At 35.7% G+C, this 26,521-nt stretch overlaps 1 protein-coding gene across 8 annotated transcripts in view; it reads left to right on the top strand.

Annotated features, from left to right (window-relative positions):
- The window catches only part of CCDC15 (coiled-coil domain containing 15), a 52,287-nt gene extending 27,478 nt beyond the window's left edge, over window positions 1-24,809 (top strand). For 6 of the 8 annotated variants that reach the window (XM_068556442.1, XM_068556445.1, XM_068556446.1 and 3 more), the window contains 4 exons: window positions 1,122-1,225; window positions 22,226-22,399; window positions 22,721-22,869; window positions 24,087-24,809. In XM_068556442.1, the coding sequence (XP_068412543.1) occupies window positions 1,122-1,225; window positions 22,226-22,399; window positions 22,721-22,869; window positions 24,087-24,208 (549 nt within the window). In that variant the 3' untranslated portion in view covers window positions 24,209-24,809. Of the gene's footprint in view, window positions 1-1,121; window positions 1,226-16,156; window positions 16,460-22,225; window positions 22,400-22,720; window positions 22,870-24,086 lie in introns of those variants that run through there. The other 2 variants (XM_068556447.1, XM_068556448.1) reach the window with 2 other exon arrangements.
- The last annotated feature ends 1,712 nt before the right edge of the window (window positions 24,810-26,521 follow it).

Genomic DNA, 26,521 nt, shown 5'->3' with positions numbered 1-26,521 from the left:
TAGGTTTGGGGCATCTTTGTTTTAAAAAAACACCACAGATGATTGTGATGTATCCTCAATATTGAGAACTGTTATTATAGTTTTAATAATTTTTACCAAAAAGACACAAGCTACTCTAAGGACAAAAACATGTCTGTGTGTATACTAGTGCTCTTTGAGTAGCTTGTGCCCTTAAAAAGAGAATATATAAATTTGGAAGTATGAACAGATCACACACAGGGTAGTAGCATTTGCTTTTTTTTTTTTTAATTATTATTTATTTATTTATTTTTGGCTGCGTTGTGTCTTTGTTGCTGCACGCGGGCTTTCTCTAGCTGTGGCGAGCAGGGGCTACTCTTCCTTGCGGTGCACGGGCTTCTCATTGTGGTGGCTTCTCTTGTTGTGGAGCATGGGCTCTAGGCACGTGGGCTTCAGTAGTTGTGGCACGTGGGCTTCAGCAGTTGTGGCATGTGGGCTCAGTAGTTGTGGCACACGGGCTTAGTTGCTCCGCGGCATGTGGGATCTTCCCGGACCAGGGCTCGAACCCATGTACCCTGCATTGGCAGGCAGATTCTTAACCACTGTGCCACCAGGGAAGCCCCAGCATTTGCTTTTATTATACTTGTTCCCTTTAAAAGTATGATGCTCTGATATTCCTCAATCTTCCCTCCTCCCCACCATATTAGGCTAGGCTTAGAGTGTGCTTTTGTAGTGTGGTTTTAATTTTGAAAAGTTAAAGTGACGTTGTTCTGTTATAAAATACCTCTTACATTCTTTCTTTGGCTCTGCTTCTGTGGTACTTACTACTTGGGAACACAGAGTAAATATAGTATGTATCTTATCATATTAAATATAATCATTTCCTCAAGTGCTATTGACAACTGACCATGCTAAGGGCAAACTAAATTAGTACTTCTTTTTCTGATTTGTCTGTTATATCTAATAGCTATGTGCTTGAAAATATAAATCTCTTGCTATATGTGATATTATCCTGAGTCACCATAAATAGAAGGAAATTAAGGACTTAATTCCCTGTGACTTTTGTATCATATAGTTTTCTTGTCTATGGCACAAGGATATTTTCCTTTCTTGGAAAGTCCTATGAGAGCGGAATCTTAACAATTTTAACTTCTTTTCTTTAGCGTCAAAAGCAGTACCTGAGATATAGACGACTCTTCATGGATATTGAAAGAGAACAAGTGAAAGAACAACAAAGGCAAAAAGAACAAAGGAAGAAAATTGAAAAGTAAGTTCTTTGATCCTCATTGTGAGCCTGAAATTACCAGTTAAGATGATTTTGGAAGCTAGGTTTTAGAAATAATCAAGCAGTGGTTTTACCTTCTTATCCATAGTGCAAACAACTATTTTTGATCTGGGTCGTAGTATTAAAAGATGGTTAAGAGCTATGTTTTTTTAATAGACTTTTTTTTGGGAATAGTTTTAGGTTCATAGCAAAATTAAGCAGAAAGTACAAAAAGTTCCCATTTACTCCCTGCCCCTACACATGGACTGATTCCTCCACTGTCAATATCCTGTACCACAGTGATACATTTGTTACAACTCATAAACCTACATTGACATATCATAATCTATATTTTACATTAGGCTTCACTCTCAGTGTTGTACATTATTATAGGTTTTGAAAAATGTATAATGACATGTATCTACAAATGTAGTATCATACAGAATAGTTTTATTGCCCTAAAAATGCTCTGTGCTCTGTGTATTCACCTCTCCCTTCCCCCAGCCTATGGCAACCACTGATCTTGTTACTGGCTCCATTGTTTTGCTATTGGGTTGGCCAAAAGGTTCGTTTGGTTTTTCTGTAAGATGGCTCTAGTAGCACTTAGTTGTCTTTAACTTCATTCAAAACAAGTTTGTTAGATTGTATGTGACAGCTGTCATATCAGCGTGCATTTAAAAAAAGACTTATGAAAATTGGTGAATTTTTGTGTAGCCATTTTAATATTGAAGATGGGAGAAAAAACCCAGCGTTTTTGGCATATTATGCTTTATTATTTCAAGAAAGGTAAATACGCAACCGAAATGCAAAAAAAGATTTGTGCAGTATATAGAGAAGGTGCTGTGACTGATTGAACATGTCAAAAGTGGTCTGCAAAGTTTCGTGCTGTAGATTTCTCACTGGATCATGCTCCACGGTCAGGTAGACCAGTTGACGCTGACAGCGATCAAATCGAGACATTAATCGAGAACAATCGACATTATACCACACGGGAGATAGCCGACATACTCAAAATATCCAAATCAAGTGCTGAAAATCATTTGCACCAGCTTGGTTATGTTAATCGCTTTGATGTTTGGGTTCCACATAAGTTAAGCGAAGAAAACCTTCTGGACCGTATTTCCGCCTGCGATTCTCTACTTAAACGTAATGAAAACGTTCCGTTTTGAAAACAAATTGTGAGGGGTGATGAAAGTGGATACTGTACGCTAATGTGGAACGGAAGGAAGAGATTGTGGGGCAAGCGAAATGAACCACCACCAACCACACCAAAGGCCAGTCTTCATCCAAAGAAGGTGATGTTGTGTATGTGGTGGGATTGGAAAGGAGTCCTCTATTATGAGCTTCTTCTGGAAAACCAGACAATTAATTCCAACAAGTACTGCTCCCAGTTAGACCAACTGAAAGCAGCACTCAATGAAAAGCATCCAGAATTAGTCAACAGAAAACGCATAATCTTCCATCAAGATAATGCAGGACTGCATGTTTCTTTGATGACCAGGCAAAAACTATCACAGCTTGGCTGGGAACTTCTGATTCACCTGCCACATTCACCAGACACTGCACCTTTGGATTTCCGTTTATTTTGGTCTTTATAAAATGCTCTTAATGGAAAAAATTTCAATTCCCTGGAAGCTGTAAAAGGCACCTGGAACAGTTCTTTGCTCAAAAAGATAAAAAGTTTTGGGAAGATGGAATTATGAAGTTGCCTGAAAAATGGCAGAAGGCAGTGGAACAAAAGGGTGAATATGTTGTTCAATAAACTTCTTGGTGACAATGAAAAAATGTGTCTTTTATTTTTACTTAAAAACCAAAGGCACTTTTGGCCAACCCAATATTTTCAGAATATCATATAGCTGGAATCATACAGTATGTAGCCTGTTCAGATTGACTTTTTCCTCTTAGTATTATGCATTTAAGAATTCCTCAAATTCCTTTTCATGGTTTGATAATTCATTTCTTTTTAGTGCTGAATAATATTCTAAAATCTGGATGTACTACAGTTTATTTATCCATGCACCTACTGAAGGATATCTTGGTTTCTTCCAAGATTTGGCAGTTACAAATAAAGCTACTATAAGCATCCATGTACAGGTTTTGTGTGGGCATAAATTTTCAACTCCTTTGGGTAAATATTGAGGAGTACATTTGCTGGATTGTATGGTAAGAGGATGTTCATTTTTCTAAGAAACTATCAAACTTTCTTCCAAAATGACTGTACCACTTTGCAATCCATCAGCAATAAATGAGAGTTCCTGTTGCTCCACATCCTTGTCAGCATTTGATGCTGTCGGCGTTTTGGATTTTGGCCATTGTAATAGGAGTGTGTGGTGTCTCGTTGTTTTAAATTGCATTTCCCTGATGACATATGATGAGGAGCATCTTTTCATATGCTTACTAGCCATCTGTATATCATCTTTGGTGAAGTGTCTGTTCAGGTCTTTTTGCATCTACGTTCATCAGTGATATTGGTCTGTAATTTTTTTTTTTTTGGTAGTATCTTTGTCTGGTTTTGGTATCAGGGTGATGGTGGCCTTGTAGAATGAGTTTGGGAGTGTTCCTTCCTCTGCAATTTTTTGGAAGAGTTTGAGAAAGATGGGTGTTAGCTCTTCTCTAAGTGTTTGACAGAATTCACCTGTGAAGCCATCTGGTCCTGGACTTCTGTTTGTTGGAAGATTTTATATCACAGTTTCCATTTCATTACTTGTGACTGGTCTGTTCATGTTTTCTATTTCTTCCTGGTTCAGTCTTGGAAATTTATACCTTTCTAAGAATTTGTCCATTTCTTCCAGGTTGTCCATTTTGTTGGCATACAGTTGCTTGTAGTAGTCTCTTAGGATGCTTTGTATTTCTGCGGTGTCCATTGTAACTTCTCCTTTTTCATGTCTAATTTTATTGATTTGAGTCCTCTCCCTCTTTTTCTTGAGGAGTCTGGCTAAAGGCTTATCAATTTTGTTTATCTTCTCAAAGAACCAGCTTTTAGTTTTATTGATCTTTGCTATTGTTTCCTTTGTTTCTATTTATTTCTCCTCTGATCTTGATGATTTCTTTTCTTCTGCTAACTTTGGGTTTTGTTTGTTCTTCTTTCTCTGGTTCCTTTAGGTGTAAGGTTAGATTGTTTATTTGAGATTTTTCTTGTTTCTTGAGGTAGGATTGTATAGCTATAAACTTCCCTCTTAGAACTGCTTTTGCTGCATCCCATAGGTTTTGGGTCGTCGTGTTTTCATTGTCATTTGTCTCTAGGTTTTTTTGATTTCCTCTTTGATTTCTTCAGTGATCTCTTGGTTATTTAGTAATGTATTGTTTAGCCTCTATGTGTTTGTGTTTTTTACGTTTTTTTCCCTGTAATTGATTTCTAATCTCATAGCTTCATGGTCAGAAAAGATGCTTGATATGATTTCAATTTTCTTAAATTTACTGAGGCTTGATTTGTGACCCAAGATGTGGTCTATCCTGGAGAATGTTCCGTGTGCACTTTAATTCTTCTAGGTGTTTGTTCTTTAATTCTTCTAGTTCTTTGTTAAACATTTCTTGCATCTTCTCGATCTTTGTTTGCCTCCATTCTTTTTCCGAGGTCCTGGATCATCTCCACTATCATTATTCTGAGTTCTTTTTCTGGAAGGTTGCCTATCTCCACTTCATTTAATTGTTTTTCTGGGATTTTATCTTGTTCCTTCATCTGTTACATAGCCCTCTGCCTTTTCATTTTGTCTATCTTGCTGTGAATGTGGTTTTCTTTCCACAGGCTGCAGAATTGTAGTTCTTCTTGCTTCTGCTCAAGTGTCTTGATTGGATAAAAGTGATGAATGCTGCACTCTCTGCCTAGCAGAGAAAAGGGTAAACTCTTTCTGGTCATAGATAACATAATTTGGAGCCTATAAAAAATTTTAAAACAATATTATTCAGTTAAAATTTTCTAGGCATGTCAAGAGATAGGACCAGATAACCACAAGTTCACAGAAGCAGGCTCACAGATGCCACAGATACTGGTGTTATCAGGCAAGGACTTTAAAACACATGATTAATATTTTTAAGTAAATAGAGGAAAAGATGGAGAAAATAGATGAAAATATGGAGAATTTCACCAGAGAACTGGAATCTTTAAAAGAGAATAAAATAGAAAGTCTGAAATTTAAAAAATAGGATCTTAAAATATGCACTCCATGCACAATGAGATACCACTTCATACTCACTAGAATAGCTTAAACAGACAAACAAACAAACAAAACCCAACTTAACAGTACCAAATAGTGGCAAGGGTGTAGATTAACTGTAACTCATGTATTTAAAGTGAAAGAGGAGAAGAGCACAGCTACTTTAGAAAACTGTTTAGTATTTTTATATAGTTAAATGTACAGCTACGCTATGACCCAGCTGCTTTACTGCTAGATATTTCCTTAAGAAAAATGAAAACATTCATAAAAACACCGAACGGAGACAACATATTTTCAAGTGTTCATGGCGTTTACCAAAGTTGATCACATCCTGGGTTATCTTCTAGAGTATGTTCTCTATAGCAATATTAAGCTATAAATTAGTAAGAAGTACATTTTCAAAGATAAAATTATAGTGGAAATTAGGAAGTGCTTTGAAGGGAATAAGAATGAAAATAAAACATATCAAAACTTCTCAGATGCAGCTAAAGCAGTGCTTAGAGGGAACATTGCAGCCTCAACTGAAATTATCAGAAAAAGTGAAAAGGCTGAAAAATCGACATTATAATTTGCTATCCTAAGAAGCTAGGAAACAATAGCAAATCCAACCGGAAGAAAGAAATCAGAAAGAATAGAAATCAATGAAATAGAAAACAAATGTACAATGGAGAAAATCAGCATAGCCGAAAATTTAGTTTTGCTGGGGACATATCTCTTTTACTAATCAGTGAAACGAAATGAGAGAAGACATCATTTACCAGTATTAGGAATGAAAAAGGAGCCATTACTACAGAGCCTAGAAACATTAAATGTTCATAAGAGGACATTATGAACAACTTTACACTAAGAAATTTGATCACTTTGATGAAATAGACAAACTCCTGTAAAAATAAAAAACTGAAAATGGATGCAAGAAGGAATAGAAATCTGAGTAAACCCATATCACATAAAGGAATTAAATCACTTACTGAAAAAAAAAATCTTACCTAAAAGAAAAATTCAAGCTCCGGTCCAGGCTCAGATGTCTTCATTAGGGGATCCCAAATATTTAAGGGAAAAAAATAACACCAGGGTTTACATAAACTATTCTAGAGAATGGAAAACAGAGAATACTTCCCAAATAATTGTAGAGGCCAGCGTAATCTTAGTACCAGCCTGACAAGGACATTACCAGAAATCAACACTTACAGACTAATTTCTCTCATGAGCATAAATGTAAATATTCCAAGTAAAATAAGAAGACCCAGTGGCCTATGAGGGGCACTGCTGCAGGCCCCTGTCCTTGGGGCTTCTGCCTGAGCCTGTGCCTCCTTCCCCAGGGCAGCTTCTTAACCACCCCTGAACTGCTCCCAAGCTATGGACTCAATGGAAACAAAGCTTTTTGCAAAAACAATGATGATGAACAAAATGACTAAAGTAAACACTCCAAGATGTTTAAGAATTGTCTTTTGGGCTTCCCTGGTGGTGCAGTGGTTGAGAATCCACCTGCCAATGCAGGGGACATGGGTCCGAGCCCTGGTCCAGGAAGATCCCACATTGCCACTGAGCAACTAAGCCCATGCGCCACAACTACTGAGCCTGTGCTCTAGAGCCCGCAAGCCACAACTACTGAGCCCGCGTCCCATGACTATTGAAGCCCATGCGCCTAGAGCCTGAGCTCCGCAACAAGAGAAGCCACCGCAATGAGAAGCCCGTGCACCACAACAAAGAGTAGCCCCCGCTCGCCACAACTAGAGAAAAACCTGCACGCAGCAATGAAGACCCAACGCAGCCAAAAATAAATAAATACATAAATTAAAAAAAAAAAAAGAATTGTCTTTCACTGGTGGAAGTAAATCATTTTTTTCTATTCTTTCTGCATTTCAATTTTTTATCTTTAGCATATTTGACTTTGGGAGCCTAAGCAATATCTACATTGTAAGGGACCCCTTGCTGAATATCTTGTTTGTTTTGCTATAGAGAGTACAAAGACTTCTGAAATTTTTATGTGGCAGTCCACTGGTGAGAATAGTTTTCCTGTGAGGTGTTTAATAGTTCCTTTGGTATGTTTTTATTCTCACATTTTTTTTCCCCTTTGAGATATGTTATAATACTCTTGTCCTAAAAGCAACTTGACAAAAACTGCTGCAGTAAAAAAGTGTGTGTGTATGTGTATTTTGGATTGGGGTTAGAAGAGAGAGGCTTGGAAGAATCCTCATGAGGTTGTCTAGGGTATCCTTTAGGCAGAGTTCTATTTAAATATTTCAAGGATCTTTTCTATTCTTAATATTCTTTAGGATTGTAGTTATATTGATATAATCTCCCAAATAACAATTTCAGAACATAAGGACATTGGCTCTCGGACGTTCATTCTTATATCTAGGCCAGATTTGTCTTACTATAACCTAGTTATTTTGCCATAATTATGATCTGATCTACATCAAAAAAAATCTCAGTTCTCTGGTGCCCATATATAAGCGTTTTTACAGACTCATCAGGCAAACGACAGAATGGAAATTTCAGTTCATTTAACTGAAGCCAGGACATCCCTGCTGTGGGTATTTTATGTCTACCTTAAATCTTCTTATGACATCCCTACCACATGGCATAGTCGGTGGGGAATTCTTCTTTAGCTATACTGCTGACCTTCTTTGAAAGCTTTTCTGCTTAAGGCTTTTGTTTTATTGCCATTTTCTCACCAGATAATCTTTTTCTTGTTGGATTTATACTCTTGACCCCAGAAAAAATATGAAGGTCTCTGTCTTACAGATGGTATCAGAACATTAAATCTGTTGTCATTGACAGTTTGCAAGTAATTAAAATTTATTTTTTGCTTTTTCCTTGTTGAAGAAACTAAATCATGTATGCCTTCTTTGCATGGGGGTTATATGTTTTAACTTAAAGACAGAAGCCATTTTAGCAACATTCTAAAGTAAACATATACCTGCTTTCTGAACCTGGATTGATAATAACCACTTTACCTCACCCAGTTGTTTTAAGAATCAAATGATATGTTTTCATTCATTCACTTAGCAGCTACTTATTGAGCATCTTTTAATTGGTAGACATGATGCTAGATTTAAGAGGTGCAAAAAATGGAAGACATGATCCCACCCTTCAAGGATCTTACTAGATAGATTTCACTGACTAATGGGGAGGCAGATAAATGAATAGGTAATCATAATACCATATATTAAGTATTGCAAGACAGTATAGCAAGTGATTAAGAACATGGGGATACATGTGTTGAAGTCCCAGTTCTGCTGCCTACCAGCTCTGTGACTTTGGGAAAGTTACCTTCTGTAAGCCCCAGTTTCTTCTCTATAAAACAGGGATAATAATGATATATACCTTAGAAAGTTGCTGTGAGGATTAAATGAGGTAACATAGTAAATGAGCTTAGTATAGAATCTGGCATGTAGTATATGCTCAATAAATGTTAGTTGCCAAATATTTAAGGGAAAAAATAATACCAAGTTTTATATAAGATATTCCAGAGAATGGAAAACAGAGAATACTTCCCAGATAATTATAGAAGACGGTATAACCTTAATACCAACCTGTCATGGGTATTACAAGAAAGCAATGTTACAGACTAATTTCTTTCATCAACATAAATGTAAAAAATCAAGTAAAATATCAGTAAAATAAAATCTTTCTTCTTATGTCATTAGAAGGAAAAAATTACAAGAGTGTCTGAGAGCACGGAGACTGTGTTTCGAACTCAAGTGTGAAAAAGGCCCCCCATGGGGCAGAGCTGTTCAATCACAAAAAAAAGAGAGAAGTCAGTCCCCCAGGAAGCCTCGCTGGGATATAAATTGCCCAGGGCCAGGACATGCGCCAAGGCTGCTGCTGCTGGTGCTGGGTCCATTTTCTCGAGGACAGGGAAGGCTTCCTGGGCTGAGTTGTGAAGGGTTAGAAGAAGTAGTATGAGACAAAATTGGAATTGGATTGGGGAAAAGAGTAGATGGGAATTCTAGGCAAAAAGAATAGCATTGTAAAAGCAGTAACTCATGAAAGAATAGGACACTTCTGAGTTGGATGTGATTGGAGCTAAAGGAATGGCAAGAAGTAAACCTTCAAAATGAGGAAAGATCATAAAGAACTTTGTATGTCATGAGAAGGAATTTGGATTTTATCCTGAAAACAGCCATTTAGAGGCATTGTGAGGAATAGATAAAATGGCTAAGACTAGATGTTAGGGTATTATTGAAGTAATATACTTATACAGAAGATGAAAGGTGAAATTAATTTTTTAAAGGTTACTAAATATTAAGCCCTTACTGCATGTTAAATGCTTTACATAGATTATTGTATCATTTAATTGATATACAGTCCTGCAGGGTAGTGGCGGCCACCATTCATTGAGTGTTTACAATATGCCAGACATACTGTTGGGTGTTTTAGAGGCATTAGCTCATTTGCCTACTTCAATAACCGTATGAGGTAAATTTTATTATTCTTTTTATTTTACAGATGAGAAAATGAGCCCCAGAGAGTTTAAGTAATTTGCCCAGGATTAAGATCACACTTAGCAATGGCAGAACTGGGATTCAATCCCAGATTTATTTGACTCCATCACCTAAGCACTTTGAAGTCTGTAACTTCAATAAGTTATAAGCCAGGGCCAGGAAGGCAGCGAGGAGGAGGCAGTTTTAAGAGCAAAAGAGGTAGAATTAATAAAATATTGTCAGAGGAGAATTCAAGGATAAGTCCCAGGTTTATGGCTTAGGCCACCAGGTAAATGGGGTACTATGAAACATTTTCCAGGAAGGAGGTGGAGGTGGAGAGGATAAGTTTAGTTTGGGGGCATATTGGATTTGAAGTTCTTAAAGGAAATCCAAGTAGAGTGTCCAGTAGGAAATATTAAGTTATTTTTAGTAATGATTTGAGAAATCACTAAGGAAGAATACTATCAGAATCAAGAAACAGAGAGACAGAGAAAAAAAGTTGAACAGAAAAACAGGATCAGCAGGCAGAGATTTAGACTGTGCTAGATGAGACCTTAATCACGTTGTACCAAAGAGGAAGATTTCTGTCATCTCCTTGAGAAGTTATTTTTCTAACAGAGCACCTCTTTTTTTTTTTGAATATTATTTTATTGTATATTTTTATACAGCAGGTTCTTATTAGTTATCTATTTTATACTTCTTAGTGTATATATGTCAATCCCAATCTCCCAGTTCATCCCATCACCACCACCTAACAGAGCACCTCTTTTAACTCCTGAAATAAATCTATTTCTTATTCTTGGATGCAGAATTCCTATTATTTGATAGTGTTAGTGTTGGCAAATTTCTGTGATTGGTCAAGAAGTATGAATCCATAGAGCCAAAAAGATAGCCCTCGATTTTAGTTCTAGGTCTCTATCTTGGTTTAACTTTGTAAAGGATTAGTGGTGTGACTTTATATGGAAGATAGCTAACAAGAGTTTTTGAGTTGTTGTTGTAATTATAAGAATATATTTTTAATGCAGTTTGCCTGTGATATCACTTTCTTTTCAGGATTCTCTTCAAAACGTAAATATTGACATCTACTTGTTGTTTAGTTATGCAAACACCCAGTGTAGCAAGTTTACAAATCAATTTGCAGTGTTTTGTATTCTTACTCTCTTTTACTGAAAGTCTGACACTGGTTTTAGAATACCTTTTAGCATAACCAGAGAACCAGTGTAATTGTATTCACGTCAGTGCCCTGGGAAAAACCGATATGTTGACATGTTGATTTACAACCTAGTTTAGTTTCTATTGTGTGTCAGCTAAAAGGTATATTTATGCAAGAAGCTTTAAAGACATCCGAGAAGAATACACTTGTTTATAGAATAATTGTTTATATCAACTTTTTTAGTTGGTTTTTGCCATTTTTTATTTTTATGATCCTTTCTGAAACTACTGTATGGCAGTAGTTCTTAACCTGAGAATCTGACCAAAGCTGCGGATTCTTTTCCCAGATAAATACCTTTGAGACACTCAAGTGGAATGTCAAATTGGCAGGTAGTTAAGTAGGTTTGAATCTCAGAGGAATGGTCTATGCTGGAACTGTAGCTTAATGAGTTACAGGTGGTAGTGGGTGGTAACTGAAGCAGATGGTTTGTGTAAAGTCACCTGGGAAGAAGGCATAGTGTAAGATATGGAGAATGCCTAGATGTAGTGTATTTCTGCTTATGTACTATGACTTTTTGGAGAGCCCCAAACTATTTTAATATCTAAGATATTTTGCTCCCTTGAATCAATTTTTGCTGCCTTAGGTACAATGTTGCCCCTGTTGAGAATATAAATGCTAGATGGATTAACCTGTAGGCCACCACTGACCTTAGACTTGTTTTGGTGGAGTGATTGATGGGTCTTAATAAGCCATATTGGCGTGGGAGAGGAGATCAGGAAATAGAGAGAGAAAGCCAGACAACCCTTAAGATGTTTGACTGTGAGGAGAGGAGTAGCTATGGGGGAGAAGGGGGAAAGGGCTGATTCCATCATTTCTAGTAATTGTCCTGTTACCAACATTTGAGAAACAATGCTGACGTGTTTCCTTAGCTCTTAGTTTACTGGTATAGAGAATAAATGGTATAGAGAATTATACCAGTAACTAAGCTGTTCTGTTGTAATTCACTTGGCTCCATTTGTTTCACTATTGAAAACCTCACTTTAATTTCTTATCTACAGAAAAATCTTTTCACATTCGCCTTTTTAACAAGCTAAGGAGTTATTGAACTAATCAAATATGAATGTCCTAAAAACACTTACTTTTTTTACTGGCTCTCTTTGGAATAAGATCTTTATATAAGACGATCTTTAGCCAAGGGCACCTATGATCTTAGGCTTATCTTTAAACTTTTGTACTCTTTTAATCTCTTCCTTTTATTCTCTTATTTCATGCATTATATTTTAAGAGAGCACAGCGACGTGTATTTTAAAGTCAATTTTGGGGAATTCCCTGGTGGTCCAGTGGTTAGGACTCCAAGCTTCCACTGCAGGGGGCACAGGTTCGATCCCTGTTCGGGGGGAACTAAGAGCTCTCATAGTTTGCGGCACAGCCAAAAAAAAAAAAAAAAAAAAAAGTCAATTGTGAAGAGGTATGTGTCTTGTGGCTCTTCTCCACATTACCTTTCTCACATTCCTAGTACACAACCTTATATGCCTTTAAATCTTGATCCTTGCTAGTTATAAAAACATTCTCTCTCTGCCCAAGTGACAATAGTGAGATTTCTTACCTCTGCCCTTTTACAACTTTATATTGCACTTGAGTTTGAATCATACCATAAAAGCTATATTTATGTTCTATACTCTTTGAGGAATACTCAACTTAGACTTACAGTTGTAGCTCAAGAAAGAACAGCAAGTGTGGCAGAACAGTTATAAGAAAATCCTTGTTCAAAGTGGCCCTGTCACTCTGCTAGAGGTGGCCAGAGATTAGCTGTCATAATCTGGATGGACTTAGTTGCACATACAATACAAGTTTCTTGTGCTTTTCCAGTGCCTGATCTTTCAGCCTTTATAGGACAGCTTCCTGGGTTTTAGTATATACCTGTGTTAATCTAAGTAAAAGGAAGCCCATAATTCCCCTGGAGCAAATAACCTGCTACAAATGGATAGAAGCCCAGAATTTTCAGCAGTTCATGCTTTATTGAAGAGGTGTGAGTATGAATTGACCTCACACTACTGTTCAGAAAACAATAGCTCATTTGTTTCAAAGTAATTTTTAGCAACTGACATTATCAGAATATATTTATAAGTTCTAGCCTTGAAGTAATTATATTTCTTAACAAAAGCTCTTAAATTAGGTTTTCTGACAATTTTCTCACTGAGCAACTCATTTCCTCTCTGCAAGTAGGTGTTTTTTTTTGAATAAACATAATTGATATTCAATAAACTACACATATAAAAGTGTAAACTTTGATGTTTTCTCTCATACACACACACACAACGACTATCATAGTCAAGATAGTGAACATATCTATCATCCTCAAAAGTTTCCTCATGCCCTAGGTAGCACCTCTTTCCTGCCCTCCCCACCTTTTTCCCCAGGCAACCACTGGTTTGCTTTGTGTCACTATAGATTAGTTTGCATTTTCTGGAGTCATACAACATGTACTCTTGGGCCCAGCTCCTTTTATTCAGAGTAATTATTTTGTCCTTGTTGTTATGATACCAAGAGTTTATTCCTTTTTGTTACTGGATAGTATTCCATTGTATGGATATACCACAATTTGTTTATCCATTCATAGTTTGATGGACATTTGAGTTGTTTCCAGTTTTTGGCTATTACAAATAAAGCTGCAGTGAACATTCATGTGCCAAGTCTTTGGAAATATGTTACCTTTTGTCTTGGGTGAATACCTGAGAGTGGACTGGATCATCATGGTAGGTATATATTTCATTTTTTAAAGAAACTGTCAAAAGGCTTTCCGAAGTAGTTGTACCACTTTATATTACCACCAGCAAGAGTAATATAACTTGTAAGAGTTCAAGTTCCCTTACATCATCACCAACACTTGGTATGGTCAGTCTTTTTCATTTTAGCCGTTTGAATAGGTATGTAGTGGCATCTCATTGTGGTTTTAGTTTACATTTCCTGAATGACTAAATATGTTGTACTTTTGGCATCATATTTAAGATATCATTGCCTAACCCAAGGTCACAAAAATTTTCTTTTTTGTTTTCTTCTAGAAAGATTATCATTGTAGGTTTTACATTTAGGTCCGCAATCCAGTTTGAGTTAATTTTCACATATAGTTTGAAGTTTATTTTTTTGTATGTGGATATCCATTTGCTGAAAAGTTATTCCTTCTCCACTGCATTGCTTTTGTGCATTTGTCAAAAATCAGTTGTCCAGCAAACAATAAAAGAGAAGATTGATGTTGGACTTCATCAAAGTTAAAAACCATCAAGAAAGTGAAAAAACAACTACAGAATGGGAGAAATTATTTGCAAATCATATATCTGATGAGAGACTTGTAGTCAGAATATATAAAAGAACTCTTACAACTCAATAATAAAAAGATAACCCAATTAAAAGGTAGACAAAGGATTTAACTAGACATTTCTCCTAGGAAAATATATAAATGGCTAATAAGCACTTGAAAAGATATGCAACATCATTAGTTATTGGGAAGTGCAAATCAAAACCACAGTGAGATACCACTTCACACACATAAGAATTGCTCTAATAAAAATGACAAATTATAACAAGTGCTGATGAGGATGTCTAAAATTTAGAAGTCCCGTACATTGTTGGTGGGGAATGTAAAATGGTACAATCACTTTGGAAAACAGTTTAGCAATTTCTCAAAAGGTTAAACATAGAGTTACCATATGACTCAGCAATTCCATTCTTGGGTGTATACCCAAGAGAACTAAAAATGTACGTCCACACACAAACTTACACAAATGTTCATAGCAGCATTATTCAAAATAGCCAGGAAGTGGAAGCATCCCAAATGTCCATAAACTGATGAATAGATAAATAAAATATATAGATACAGATAATATCTATACAGTAGAATATCAGCAACAAAAAGGAATGAAGTACCAGTACATGCTACAACATGGACTTATGCCAAGTGAAAGAAGCCAGTCATGAAAGGCTGCATATTGTATGACCCCATTTATATGAAATGTCAAGAACAGGCAATCTATAGAGACAGAAAAATTAGTGTTTGCCTAGGGCTAAGTGGGAGTGGGTGGAAGGTGACTGTTAATGAGTACAAGGTTTCTTTTGGGGATGATGAAAATGTTCTCAAATTACATTATGGTCATGTGAACTTTATGGTATGCAAATAATATCTCAGTAAAGATGTTAAAAAAAATGAGCTGTCCTTATATGTGTGGGTTTATTTCTGGACTTTCTTTTCTGTTTTACTGATCTATTTGTCTATCTTTATGCTAATACCATGCTGTTCTGATTGGTATAGTTTTATAATAATGCTTGAAATCAGGTAGTGTTAGCCCTCCAGTTTATTTTTCCCCAGAGTCGCCATGGCTATTTTAGGCCATTTGCATTTCCATATGAATTTTAAAATGTTTGTCAATTTCTACCAAAGAACCTTCTTGGATTTTGAGTGGGATTGTGTTGAATCTATAGATAATTTGGGGAGAATTGACATCTTAATGATATTGAGTCTTCCAACCCAGGAACATTTATTTAGCTCTCCTTTAATTTTTCTCAGTTATAGTTTTCAGTGTATAGGTCTTTCACATTTTTTGTCAGGTCTATCCTGAAGTATTTCATATTTTTGAAGCTATTGTAAATGGTATTTTTAAAAATTTTCAGTTGCTGATTTTGTTGTTGTCGTTGCTAGTATATGGAAATATACAGTTGATTTTTGGGTATGGATCTTTGTACTCACTTGTTAATTCATTGGACTTTTTTACATGGTAATCATGTCATCTTTAAACAAAAACGGTTTTACTTCTTCCTTTAAATCTGGATGTCTTTTATTTCTCTGTCTTGCCTGATTTCACTGGCTAGAACCTCCAGAATGTTGAATAGAAGTGATGAGAGTGGACAATCCTGATTTTAGAGAGAACGCATTTAGTCTTTCACCATCAAGTATGATGTTAGCTATAGTTTTTGCTTAGGTTCCCTTCTCTTCCTAGTTGGTTGAGAATCTTTATCTGGAATGGATGTTGGATTTTGTCAATTATTTTTTTCCTCTCTAGCGAGATGATCATAGGTTTTCTTTTCTAGTTTGCTAATATGGTGAATAACATTGCGTGATTTTCGAATGTTAAATCAGTCCTGCATTCCTGGGGTTACACGCCACTTGGTAATAATGTATTATCCTTTTAATGTATTGTTTGAGGGACTTCCCTGATGGTGCAGTGGTTAAGAATCCACCTGCCAAGGCAGGGGACATGGGTTCCACCCCTGGTCTGGGAAGATCCCACATGCCGCGGAACAACTAAGCCCGCCAGCCACAACCACTGAGCCCACGCACCACAACTACTGAAGCCTGCGTGCCTAGAGCCCGTGCTCCTAGAGCCCGTGCTCCGCAACAAGAGAAGCCACCACAATGAGAAGCCCGAGCACCACAACGAAGAGTAGCCTCCGCTTGCGGCAACTAGAGAAAGCCCGCTTGCGGCGACTAGAGAAAGCCCGCGCGCAGCAACAAAGACCCAACGCAGCCAGAAATAAATAAATAAATAAATAAATTTATAATGTATTGTTTGGTAAGATTTGCTAAAAATTTTGTTTAGAATTTACATCTATGTTCTAGGAGATATTGGCTTTTACTTTTCTTGTAATATCTTTGACAGGTTTTGTTTTCAGGGAAATGCTAGCCTCATAGAATGAGCTGGGGAGTATTTGGGAGGAAGATTTTATGTAGAATTGGCATTATTTCTTCCCTGACTGTTTGGTAGAATTTGCCAGTGACTGTCCCTGTTTCTGGACTTTTCACTGTGGAAATGTTCTTAACAACACTTTCAACATTGATAGTAGAAATAGGGGTATTCAGGTTATTTTTTTCTTGATGAGGCTTTAGTAGTTTGTTTCAACAAATTTGTCATTTCATCTAGGTTGTCTAATTTATTGGCATAAAATTATTCTTAGTATTCTCCTATTATCCTTTTAATATCTGTAGAATCTGTAGTAGTTTCATTTCTCTTATTTTTTATCTTAAAAATTGTATCTTCTCTCTTTTTTTTTCATGATTAGATAAGCTCAAGATTTATCAGTTTTATTGATCTTCTCAAAGTCCTAGTGTTTGGTTTCATTAATTTTTTTAATTCTGTTTTCTAATTCATTGATTTCTGCTTCAATCTCTATTATTTCTTTTCTTCTGCTTACTTTAGATTTAATTTCCTCCTCTTTTTTAAGTTTCTTAAGGTAGAAGACTAGGACATTTACTTGATACCTTCCTTCTTTTCTCAAATAGGCATTTAGTGCTATAAATATCATACTAAATACTCTTTAGCCACATTCAATAAATTCATTTTCACTTGGTTCAAAATACCTTCTAATTTCCCCTTTTTTCTTCTTTGGTCATAGGTTGTTTAGCAGTGTGTTATTTAATTTCCAAGTATTTGGAGATCTTTCAAGGATCTTTCTGTTATTGATTTCTAATTTAATTCTATTGTACTATGTATGTCTTGAAGTCTTTTGAATTTACTGACACTTGTTTTATGGCCCAGGATATGATTTATCTTTGTAAATGTTCTAAGTCCAATAACCTTATAATAGAAGAATGTGTATTCTCTTGTTCTATAAATGTGTATTCTGCTATTCTATAAATGTTGTGGAGTGTTCTATAAATGTCCATTAGGTCAAATTGGTTGATGATGTTGATCAAGTCCATATCTTTGCCATTTTTATGCCTAGTTATTCTATCAATAATTGAGAGAGGGTATTAAAAATCTCTGCCTGTAACTATGGATTTATTGTATCTCCTTGAAGTTCCATCAGTCTTTGTTTCATGTATTTTGAAGCTCTTTTATTAGATACATAACTGTTTGGGATTGTTAGGTCTTCTCAATTAATTGACTCCATAATTATGAAGTGATCTTTATCTCTGATATTTTGTTTGCTCTGAAATGTACATTGTCTGATACTAATATACCTACTCCAACCTTCTTTTAACTAGTGCTAGCATATCTTTTGTATTTCTTGTATTTTTAATCTATTTGTTTCTTTATATTTAAAGTGCGTTTCTTGTCAGCAGCATGTAGTTGGGTTGTGACTTTTTGTCAAATCTGACAATCTCTTCCTTTTAATTGGGGTGTTTAGATCATTTACTTTTAATGTGATTTTTGGTAGGGTTTGATATAAGTATATTATCTTGCTATTTGTCCCATCTGTTCTTTGTCCTCTTTTTCTCTTTTTATGCCTTCTTTTGAATTACTTTTATATTTTTATATCTATTACATCTCCTTTGATGGCATGTTAACTATGACATTTTTGTTATTTTATTGGTTGTTCTAGGATTTATGTCATACATCTCTAACTTTTCACAGTCTACCTTCAAATGATATTATACTACTTCACATATAGTATAAAAATCTTAATATAAGAATCTTAAAGTAATGTTCTTCCATTTCTCTCTTCCCAACCTTTATGCTATTGTCATACATTTTACTTTTATATATAAAATACATTGTTATTTTTGTTAAAGCAGTCTATTATTATTTAAAGAGATTTAACTAATAAGAAAAATCTTATATATATTACCTAAAGTATCACTTTGCTCATGTCTGAAAGACAACCTTTAACATTTCTTTTAGTTGTGGATACACAGGCATACCTCGTTTTATTGCACTATGTTTTATTGCACTTTGCAGATATTGCATTTTTTTACAAATTGAAGGTATGTGGCAACCCTGTGTTGAGCAGTTCTACTGGTGCCATTTTGCCAATAGCATGAGTTTTTAATTAAGGCATGTACATTGTGTTATTGCACACTTAAAAGACTACAGTGTAGTGTAAACAGAACTTTTATATGCACTGGGGAACCAAAAAATTCACGTGACTTGCTTTATTGCAATATTCCCTTTATTACAGTGGTCTGGAACCAAACCTGCAGTATCTCTGGGTTATGCCTGTACTAGGGATGAATTCTTTCAGTTTTTGTATGTCTAAAAACAACTTTGTTTCATTTTTCCCCCTCCATTTGTTCATTTATATATTTATGTGACATGTCTTTTTTTTTTTTTTGGTGGTATAAAACACATAATGTAAAATTTACCATTGTAACCATTTTCAAGTGTACAGTTCAGTAGTGTTAATAAATAAACATATTCATATTGCTGTGAATGTGGTATGAGGTGATACCTCATTGAGATTTTGGTTTGCATTTTCCTAAAGATTAGTGATATTGAGCATCTTTTCATGTTTGTTGGTCATTTATAGATCATCTTTGGAGAAATGTCTATTCAAGTCCTTTACCCATTTTTAATTGGATTAACTGCTTTTTTGTGTTCCTTTTAATTTTTTGGATTTTTCCCCTGTGGTTTATTTTGGATAATTTCTATCATTATGCTTTCAGATTTCGTTCTGCAGCATTTAATCTGCTGGTAATCCCATCCAGTGTATTTTTTTAATAAAGAATTTATTTTCATAGAGCAGTTTAGATTCACAGCAAATCTGAGAGGAAGGTAGAGCAATTTCCCATATGTACTCCCTGTCCCCTGACATTCAGAGCCTCCCCCATTATCAACATCCCCCCGCCCGGTGTGGTACATTTGTTAACAAGTGATAAGCCTACATTGACACATCATTATCACCCAAAGTTTATAGTTTACATTAGGGATCACTCTTGGTGTTGTACATTTATGGGTTTGGGCAAATGTGTAATGACATGTATCCATCATTATAGTATCACACAGAATCGTTTTACTACTCTAAAAGTCCGTTATGCTCTGCCTTTTCACCCTTCTTTCCCTCCCTCCAACCCCAGCTTCTGGCAACCACTGATCTTTCACTTTCTCCATTGTTTTACTATTTCCAGAATGTCATATGGTTGTAATCATACAGTATGTAGCTTTTTGAGATTGGCTTCTTTCACTTAGTAATATGCATTTATGTACAATGTCTCTTCATGGCTTGATAGCTCATTTCTTTTTAGTACTGAATAATATTTCATTGTCTGGATGTACAACAGTTTATATATCCATTCACTTACTGAAGGACATCTTGGTTTCTTCCAAGATTTGGCAATTATAAGTAAAGCTACTTTAGGGCTTCCCTGGTGGCGCAGTGGTTAAGAATCTTCCTGCCAATGCAAGGGACACAGGTTCGAGCCCTGGCCGGGGACTATCCCACATGCCGCGGAGCCACTAAGCCTGTGTGCCACAACTACTGAGCCTGAGCTCTAGAGCCTGCAAGCCACAGCTACTGAGCCCATGTGCCACAACTACTGAAGCCTGCGCACCTAGAGCCCATGCTCTGCAACAGGAGAAGCCACGACAATGAGAAGCCCGCACACCGCAACGAAGAGTAGCCCCTGCTCACTCCAAGTAGAGACAGCCCACACACAGCAACAAAGACCCAACACAGCCATAAATAAATAAATAAATAAATAAATAAGTAAATAAAATAAAGCTACTTTAATCATCCATGTGCAGGTTTTGCGTGGGTATAAGTTTTCAACTCCTTTGAGTAAATACCAAGGAGTATGATTGCTGGATTATATGGTATTGGATTTTGTCAAATGCTTTTTCTGTATCTATTTATAGGATCTTGTGATTTTTCTTATTTAGCTTATTGACGTGATCTATTACATTAATTGATTTTTTTCATGTTGAACCAGGCTTGCTTTCTTGGCATAAATTCCACTTGGTTGTGGAATGTAATATATGTACACCATTGGATTTGACTTGCTAATATTTTTGAGGATTTCTGCCTCTTGTTCATGAGAGATATTAGTTGTAGTTTTCTTGTAATATCTTTGTCAGGTTTCGGTATTAGAGTAATGCTGACCTCATAGAATGAGTTAAGAAATATTCTTTCTGTTTCTGCCCACTGAAAGAGATTGAAGAGATTTGGTATAATTTCTTCCTTAATTGTTTGGTGAACACATCTGGGCCTAGTGCTTTCTGTTTTGGAAGGTCACCTATTATTAATTCCATTTCTTTAATATATAAGCTTATTCTCAAATGTATTTTTCATCTCAGAAATTGTAGTTTTCATCTCAAGAAGTTGATTTCAGCCTTTTTTATGTCTAAACTTTTTGAACATATAGGATATAGTTGTACTATCTGTTTTAATGTCCTTCTGTGCTAATTCTAATTACTGTCCATTCTAGGTTGATTTTGATTGATTGATTATTCTCTTCATTATGAGTTGTATTTTCCTGCCTCTTTGCATCTTATCTTTGATTAGATGTCCAACATTGTGAATTTACCTTGTTGGTTACTGGATATCTTTGTATTCTTATAAATTTTCCTGAGCTTTGTTTTGGGATGCAGTTAAGTTACTTTGGGGCTTTGCTTTTACAATGTTGGGTGTGTCTGGAGCAGTGCTCAGTCTAGGACTAATCATTATTTCCCACTACTGAGGTAAAATCTTTCTGAAAACTTTACCCAATGTCCTGTGCATTATGAGTTTTTCAAGTCTTGACTGGTGGGAACAGGCTCTATTCTGTGCTCTGTGTGAGCACAGGACACTGTTCCCTGTTATTCTTTCGGATGGTTCTGTCCCTGGCCCCAAATCATTTCCTCACATACATGCACAGTGCTCTGCTGTGTATTAGAAGGAGACCCTCTGCAGATCTCTAGGGTCCTCTCTCTGAGCAGCTCTCTCTCCCTGGTTTTCTGTCTTAGGAGCTCTAGTTGCTTTTGTGTCCCTGGACTTTGAGCTTCATCTCCTCAACTCAGGGAGTCTCCCAGGCTCCACCTCAACTCCCTGTGCTGCTGCCTTGAAACTTTTGAGGCAGTAAGCTTGGGCACTTGTAGGGCTCACTTCATTTGTCTTCCATCTGTCAAGGATCACTGTCTTTTGTTGCCTAATATCTAGTGTCTTGAAAACCATTGTTTTCTTGTATTTGGTCTGGTTGATTTCTGGGTTGATTTGTTTATTTATCTATTTGGTTGATTAAGGTGGAAGGGCAAGCCCAGTCCCTATTACTCCGTTTTAGCCAAAAGCAGAAGCCCTGTCTACTTGTAGTTTTAACCTGAGAAAGTTCTTGTATTAGAATTCTTACAGGAAAACTCTTTTAGTAGTAACCATTGGTCATTTCCGTTCAAGAGGCTATGTGTATACATGAACTACGGGATAAACTCAAATCAGCCAGCAGGAGTTTTTGAGGCTTTTCTAGGGGTGTTAAACTGATTTCCTGACTTCCCTGTTTCTGGGAATTTCTTGAGTTATTTGGATCTAGAAGCTAATTCTAAATAATGATTTTACGAAATTCCTAACCACGTAATGATTTTATTCTCAGAATTAAGAAAAAGAAAGAGCAGCAACGTTATGCTGAAGAGCAGAGGATATTAAGAATGAACTTTCGTGAAGAGCCATATTCAGGGGAGAAGATGAGTGAGATACTAGCCCAGCTACAACTTGAGGAAGTAAAAGGAGCCAGAGAAAAACAACAGAAAGAAAAGGAATACCAAAGGTACTTTGAGAAGTTCTGTGTGAAATTTTGGCTCTAGAGGAAACGTGTTAGGAAGTCAGTGTTCTCATTTTCCTTAAAAAAGAGTTGACTGTGTCTTCTCATACTTTTGGGAGTACAGAACTTCATCAAATTTCTTGATTGCCTAATACCTCTCTGGAATAGCACTACATTTTTCCTAGTGCTGCTTCCCAGGACAAAGAGGAAGAGTTGAGGCACAGAGATATGAAACAGTTTAACAGTTAAAGCTGGTAGTAAAATAAGGACTCATACTCATTCTCTTCCTAGTGGTTCACTTTGCCTGGTCATACTGTATTTTTATAGATATGTAGAAGCTTTAAAAGCCCAGATCCAGGAGAAAATGCAGCTGTATAATATTACTTTACCTCCACTATGCTGCTGTGGTCCTGATTTTTGGGATGCTCATCCTGATACCTGTGCCAACAATTGTATTTTCTATAAAAACCACAAAGGTAAGTCTCTTAAAGGAATGGTTGGGGCCTGGTGGCAGTTAAAAAAACAACAACAGTAAAAGTAGTGATTGTAGTAATTTAGCATTTATTGACTAAGGGCTTACTATATATCAGAGACTATTCTACCCCCTTTACAAAACAACTCTGAGGCAATAAAAATAATTATAGTGAGTTATATTTTTCTTTGAGATCTGTTATCTTCTTGTCTCCATTTATGCTGGGGAAATATTTCTAGCTCACTCCACAGTAGTGAGACTAGGGTTTCAGGTCCTCCTGTAAATGAAGAATATTAGAGATTGCCTCTTACGGCCATCTAAGTTAGGCCTTATCTAACATAGACTTATTATTTATATTCACATATATATATTATTTATAATGTGTAGATATCCACATTAGACTTTCAGTTCTGCTAAGGATCACTGAGGGAAATGAGGACCAATATAAACTATCTTTATCAGGGATCCCAGCTAGAGAAGATGAGTCATTCCTGCTGAAACTAGTATTTCTGTTTCCTGTCCATTCTTAAATATATTGATTTACATACTGTAGAGATTATATAGGCTTCATACACACACTGAAAGTACTGCAAGTAGTTGTATTCCTGTTGCCCTGTGATATGAGTTTCTTATCAGTCCTGTGAGTTATATTTTAAAAACACAAATCTGATCGTGCCGTTCCCCTATCATCAAACCTGTAGGACTTACCATTACAGTACAAAATACATGTCATATTTGGCATATTTTCTCTCTGGCTCCAGGCAACCCTCTAGCCTTATCGAACTTGCTACTGCCAGGACATGCCACATTTTTTTATACCTTTGCACCCCACACACTCATTTCTTTGCCTAGAGTGCCTTCTTTCCTTTACTTTTATTAATCCTTCAAGACCATCTTAAATGTTACCACTTCTGGAAATCTTTTCCATCCTCTCCTAGTTTTTCTTTCATTCCAAACTTCATTCTGTGATGACATTTTGTATATGCCTCTGGTCTGGAAATATTACACTGCAATTTAATTTTTGTGTCCATCCTCTCCCTTATCTTTTCTATAATCACAGAGTACTTGGCGTGTGGTAAGTACTCAATAAATATTTATTCAGTGAATGGGTTAAAGTTAATTCCTGTGAGACTGGGTAGAGAAACAGTACTAATAGAAAAAGGTTGGGAGAATTGTTTAGAATCTGACTTCATTCACCACTGTGCAAATCTTTATTTGCAGCATATACCCGGGCACTACATTCAGTCATCAATTCCTGTGATATCCCTGAAGGGAACTCAACTCTTCGAGTCGCCATTCATAATTTTGCTTCTGCACACAGACGGACTTTGAAAAATCTGTAATAAGAATCTGAAATCAACTGTTAGTATTTCAACCTTCACTTAAAGTCAACCCTGAGAGATTATTTATGAAAAGATGTTAAAGTTTATAAGATGTGTAATCTGAAAAGAAAGACTGTCCCACATAATAACAGCTATCACTATAATTAGATCATGACCATTGTTTCACTCTGCTTGGCACCAAGATTGAAAGTTGGCTTCCAAACTTGTCTCTTTGCTGTAAACCACATGGAGCATGTTGCTTTAAAAATGATCAGTCAGACTGGTAAGGTTTCTCTCACTTTGCTCTGCTCTGATCAGAAGAGATTATTAGAAATCTTTGAGATTATCTCATTTATTGTCTTTCTGTATCTGTACTTTGAGTCTTCTATATCTGTACTTTGAGTCTTGACAAAATTGAAAATGTCTGGATGAAGCAGAAGAGAAGATGATAAAATGAGTTTCTGAGCCTCAGTGGCCATCTGTTTTGCTGTTAACTTTTCTAGTTGTGTATAACAATTAGAGATGAGAACAATCTGAATTTGATGTATGTTTTTTTTTCTCAAAAATTTTTCTCTCCTGTTTTTTAATTTATTCCCTCTTTCCCCATTCAGTGACAATGGACATAGGACTTTTAAATTTTATAATTTTTATTGCAAAAAAGAGAAAGGCAAATAAACTCTCTGTCTTTTGGGCATCTTTTATGTGAAATAATTGTGAGTGACATTTCAAAAAGTGAATCTGAAGTCAAAGTGAATAAAGCAAATCATAAGTCTAATAATGGACTTATGATTTAAACTTATTAAAAAAATATTCTACCTTAAACTTATTAAAAATATTATTAAAATATATAAACTTATTTTATATTAATATTAATTTATAAACTTATTTATATTAATATATAAACTTATTATATATTATAAGTTTATATTATTAAAAATATAAACTTATTAAAAATATTCTACCTTAAACTTATTAAAAAAATATTCTACCTTATTTCCCTATCTTTAAAAAAATCTGGTGAATGCCATACCTACAGAGCAGATGAAATAAAAATTGCTATAGTTAGTATGAATTTGCTATTTCTTCACAGTGTTTCTTGACACAAAATATGAAAAGGTTTAATATTGTGAATTAAAGATAGGTACTGACATTTTCTTTTTCCTACGTCTTCTAATGGTCAGTGTTTAAAAAGCACTTAAGTTATGTCTCAAAAAACACCTAAATATCTAGCCAGGTCATTGCAAATAAGAGTCAGAATTACCCATGTGACAAGATTGACTGGTTATTTAACCAGATTAATAATTCAGTTCAGTCAAAATCCTTATGTAACTATATCCTTGATTTAGCCTTTCTGAGTTGTATTTTTTAACAGCTTCATTGAGACATAATTCATATACCATTTGATTCACCCACTTGAAATGTACAATTCAGTGGTTTTTAGTATATTCTAGGGTTGTACAACTGTCACCACTAACAAATTTTAGAACACTTTTGTCACTCTAAAGAGATGCCCCTGTGATCCAGCAATCCCACTTCTGGGTGTATATCCAAAATAATTGAAAGCAGGATCTTCAACAGATATCTGCACACCCATGTTCATAATGGCATTATTCACAATAGCCAAGAGGTGGAAGCAACCTAAGTTTCCAACAGCAGATGAATGAATAAACAAAATGTGGTATATACGTACAGTGGAATACTATTCAGCCCTAAAAAGGAAAGAAATCCTGTCATGTACTATAACATGGATTAGCCTTAAGGACATGATGGTAAGTGAAGTAAGCCAGAAACAAAAAGACAAATACTGTGTGATTCCACTCATATGAGGAACCTAGAGTAGTCAAATTCATGGAGACAGAAAGTGGAGTGATGGTTACCAGGGTCTGGGAGGAGGGGGAAATTGGAAGTTGATTAATGAGTAGAGTTTCAGTTTTGCAAGATGAAAAAGTTCTAGAGGTCTGTTTCACAACAATGTGAATATACTTAACACTACTAAACAGTATACTTAAAAATGGTTACAATGGTAAATTTTAGATTATGTGTGGGTTTTTTTTTTTTACCACAATTAAACTTTTTTTTAAATATAGAAAAGAAAAATCCCATACCCATTAGCAGTTGTTTCCCATTCCCCTGGCAATCACCAGCCCACTTTCTGTCTCTACAGATTTGTCTATTTTGGACTTTTCATATGAATGGAATTTTATAATATATAGTCTTTTGTGACTGGAATCTTTAGTATAATGTTTTTCAGATTTGTGCATGTTGTAGTATGTATCAGTACTTCATTGCTTTTATTGCTGAATAATATTCTACTCTATGGATGTACTGCATTTT

Source organism: Eschrichtius robustus, chromosome 11 (assembly GCF_028021215.1).
Source record: "Eschrichtius robustus isolate mEscRob2 chromosome 11, mEscRob2.pri, whole genome shotgun sequence".
Taxonomy (NCBI): Eukaryota; Metazoa; Chordata; class Mammalia; order Artiodactyla; family Eschrichtiidae; genus Eschrichtius; species Eschrichtius robustus.
The sequence above is the reverse complement of the archived record's forward strand: the minus strand, read 5'-3'. Positions and strand labels throughout refer to the sequence as shown.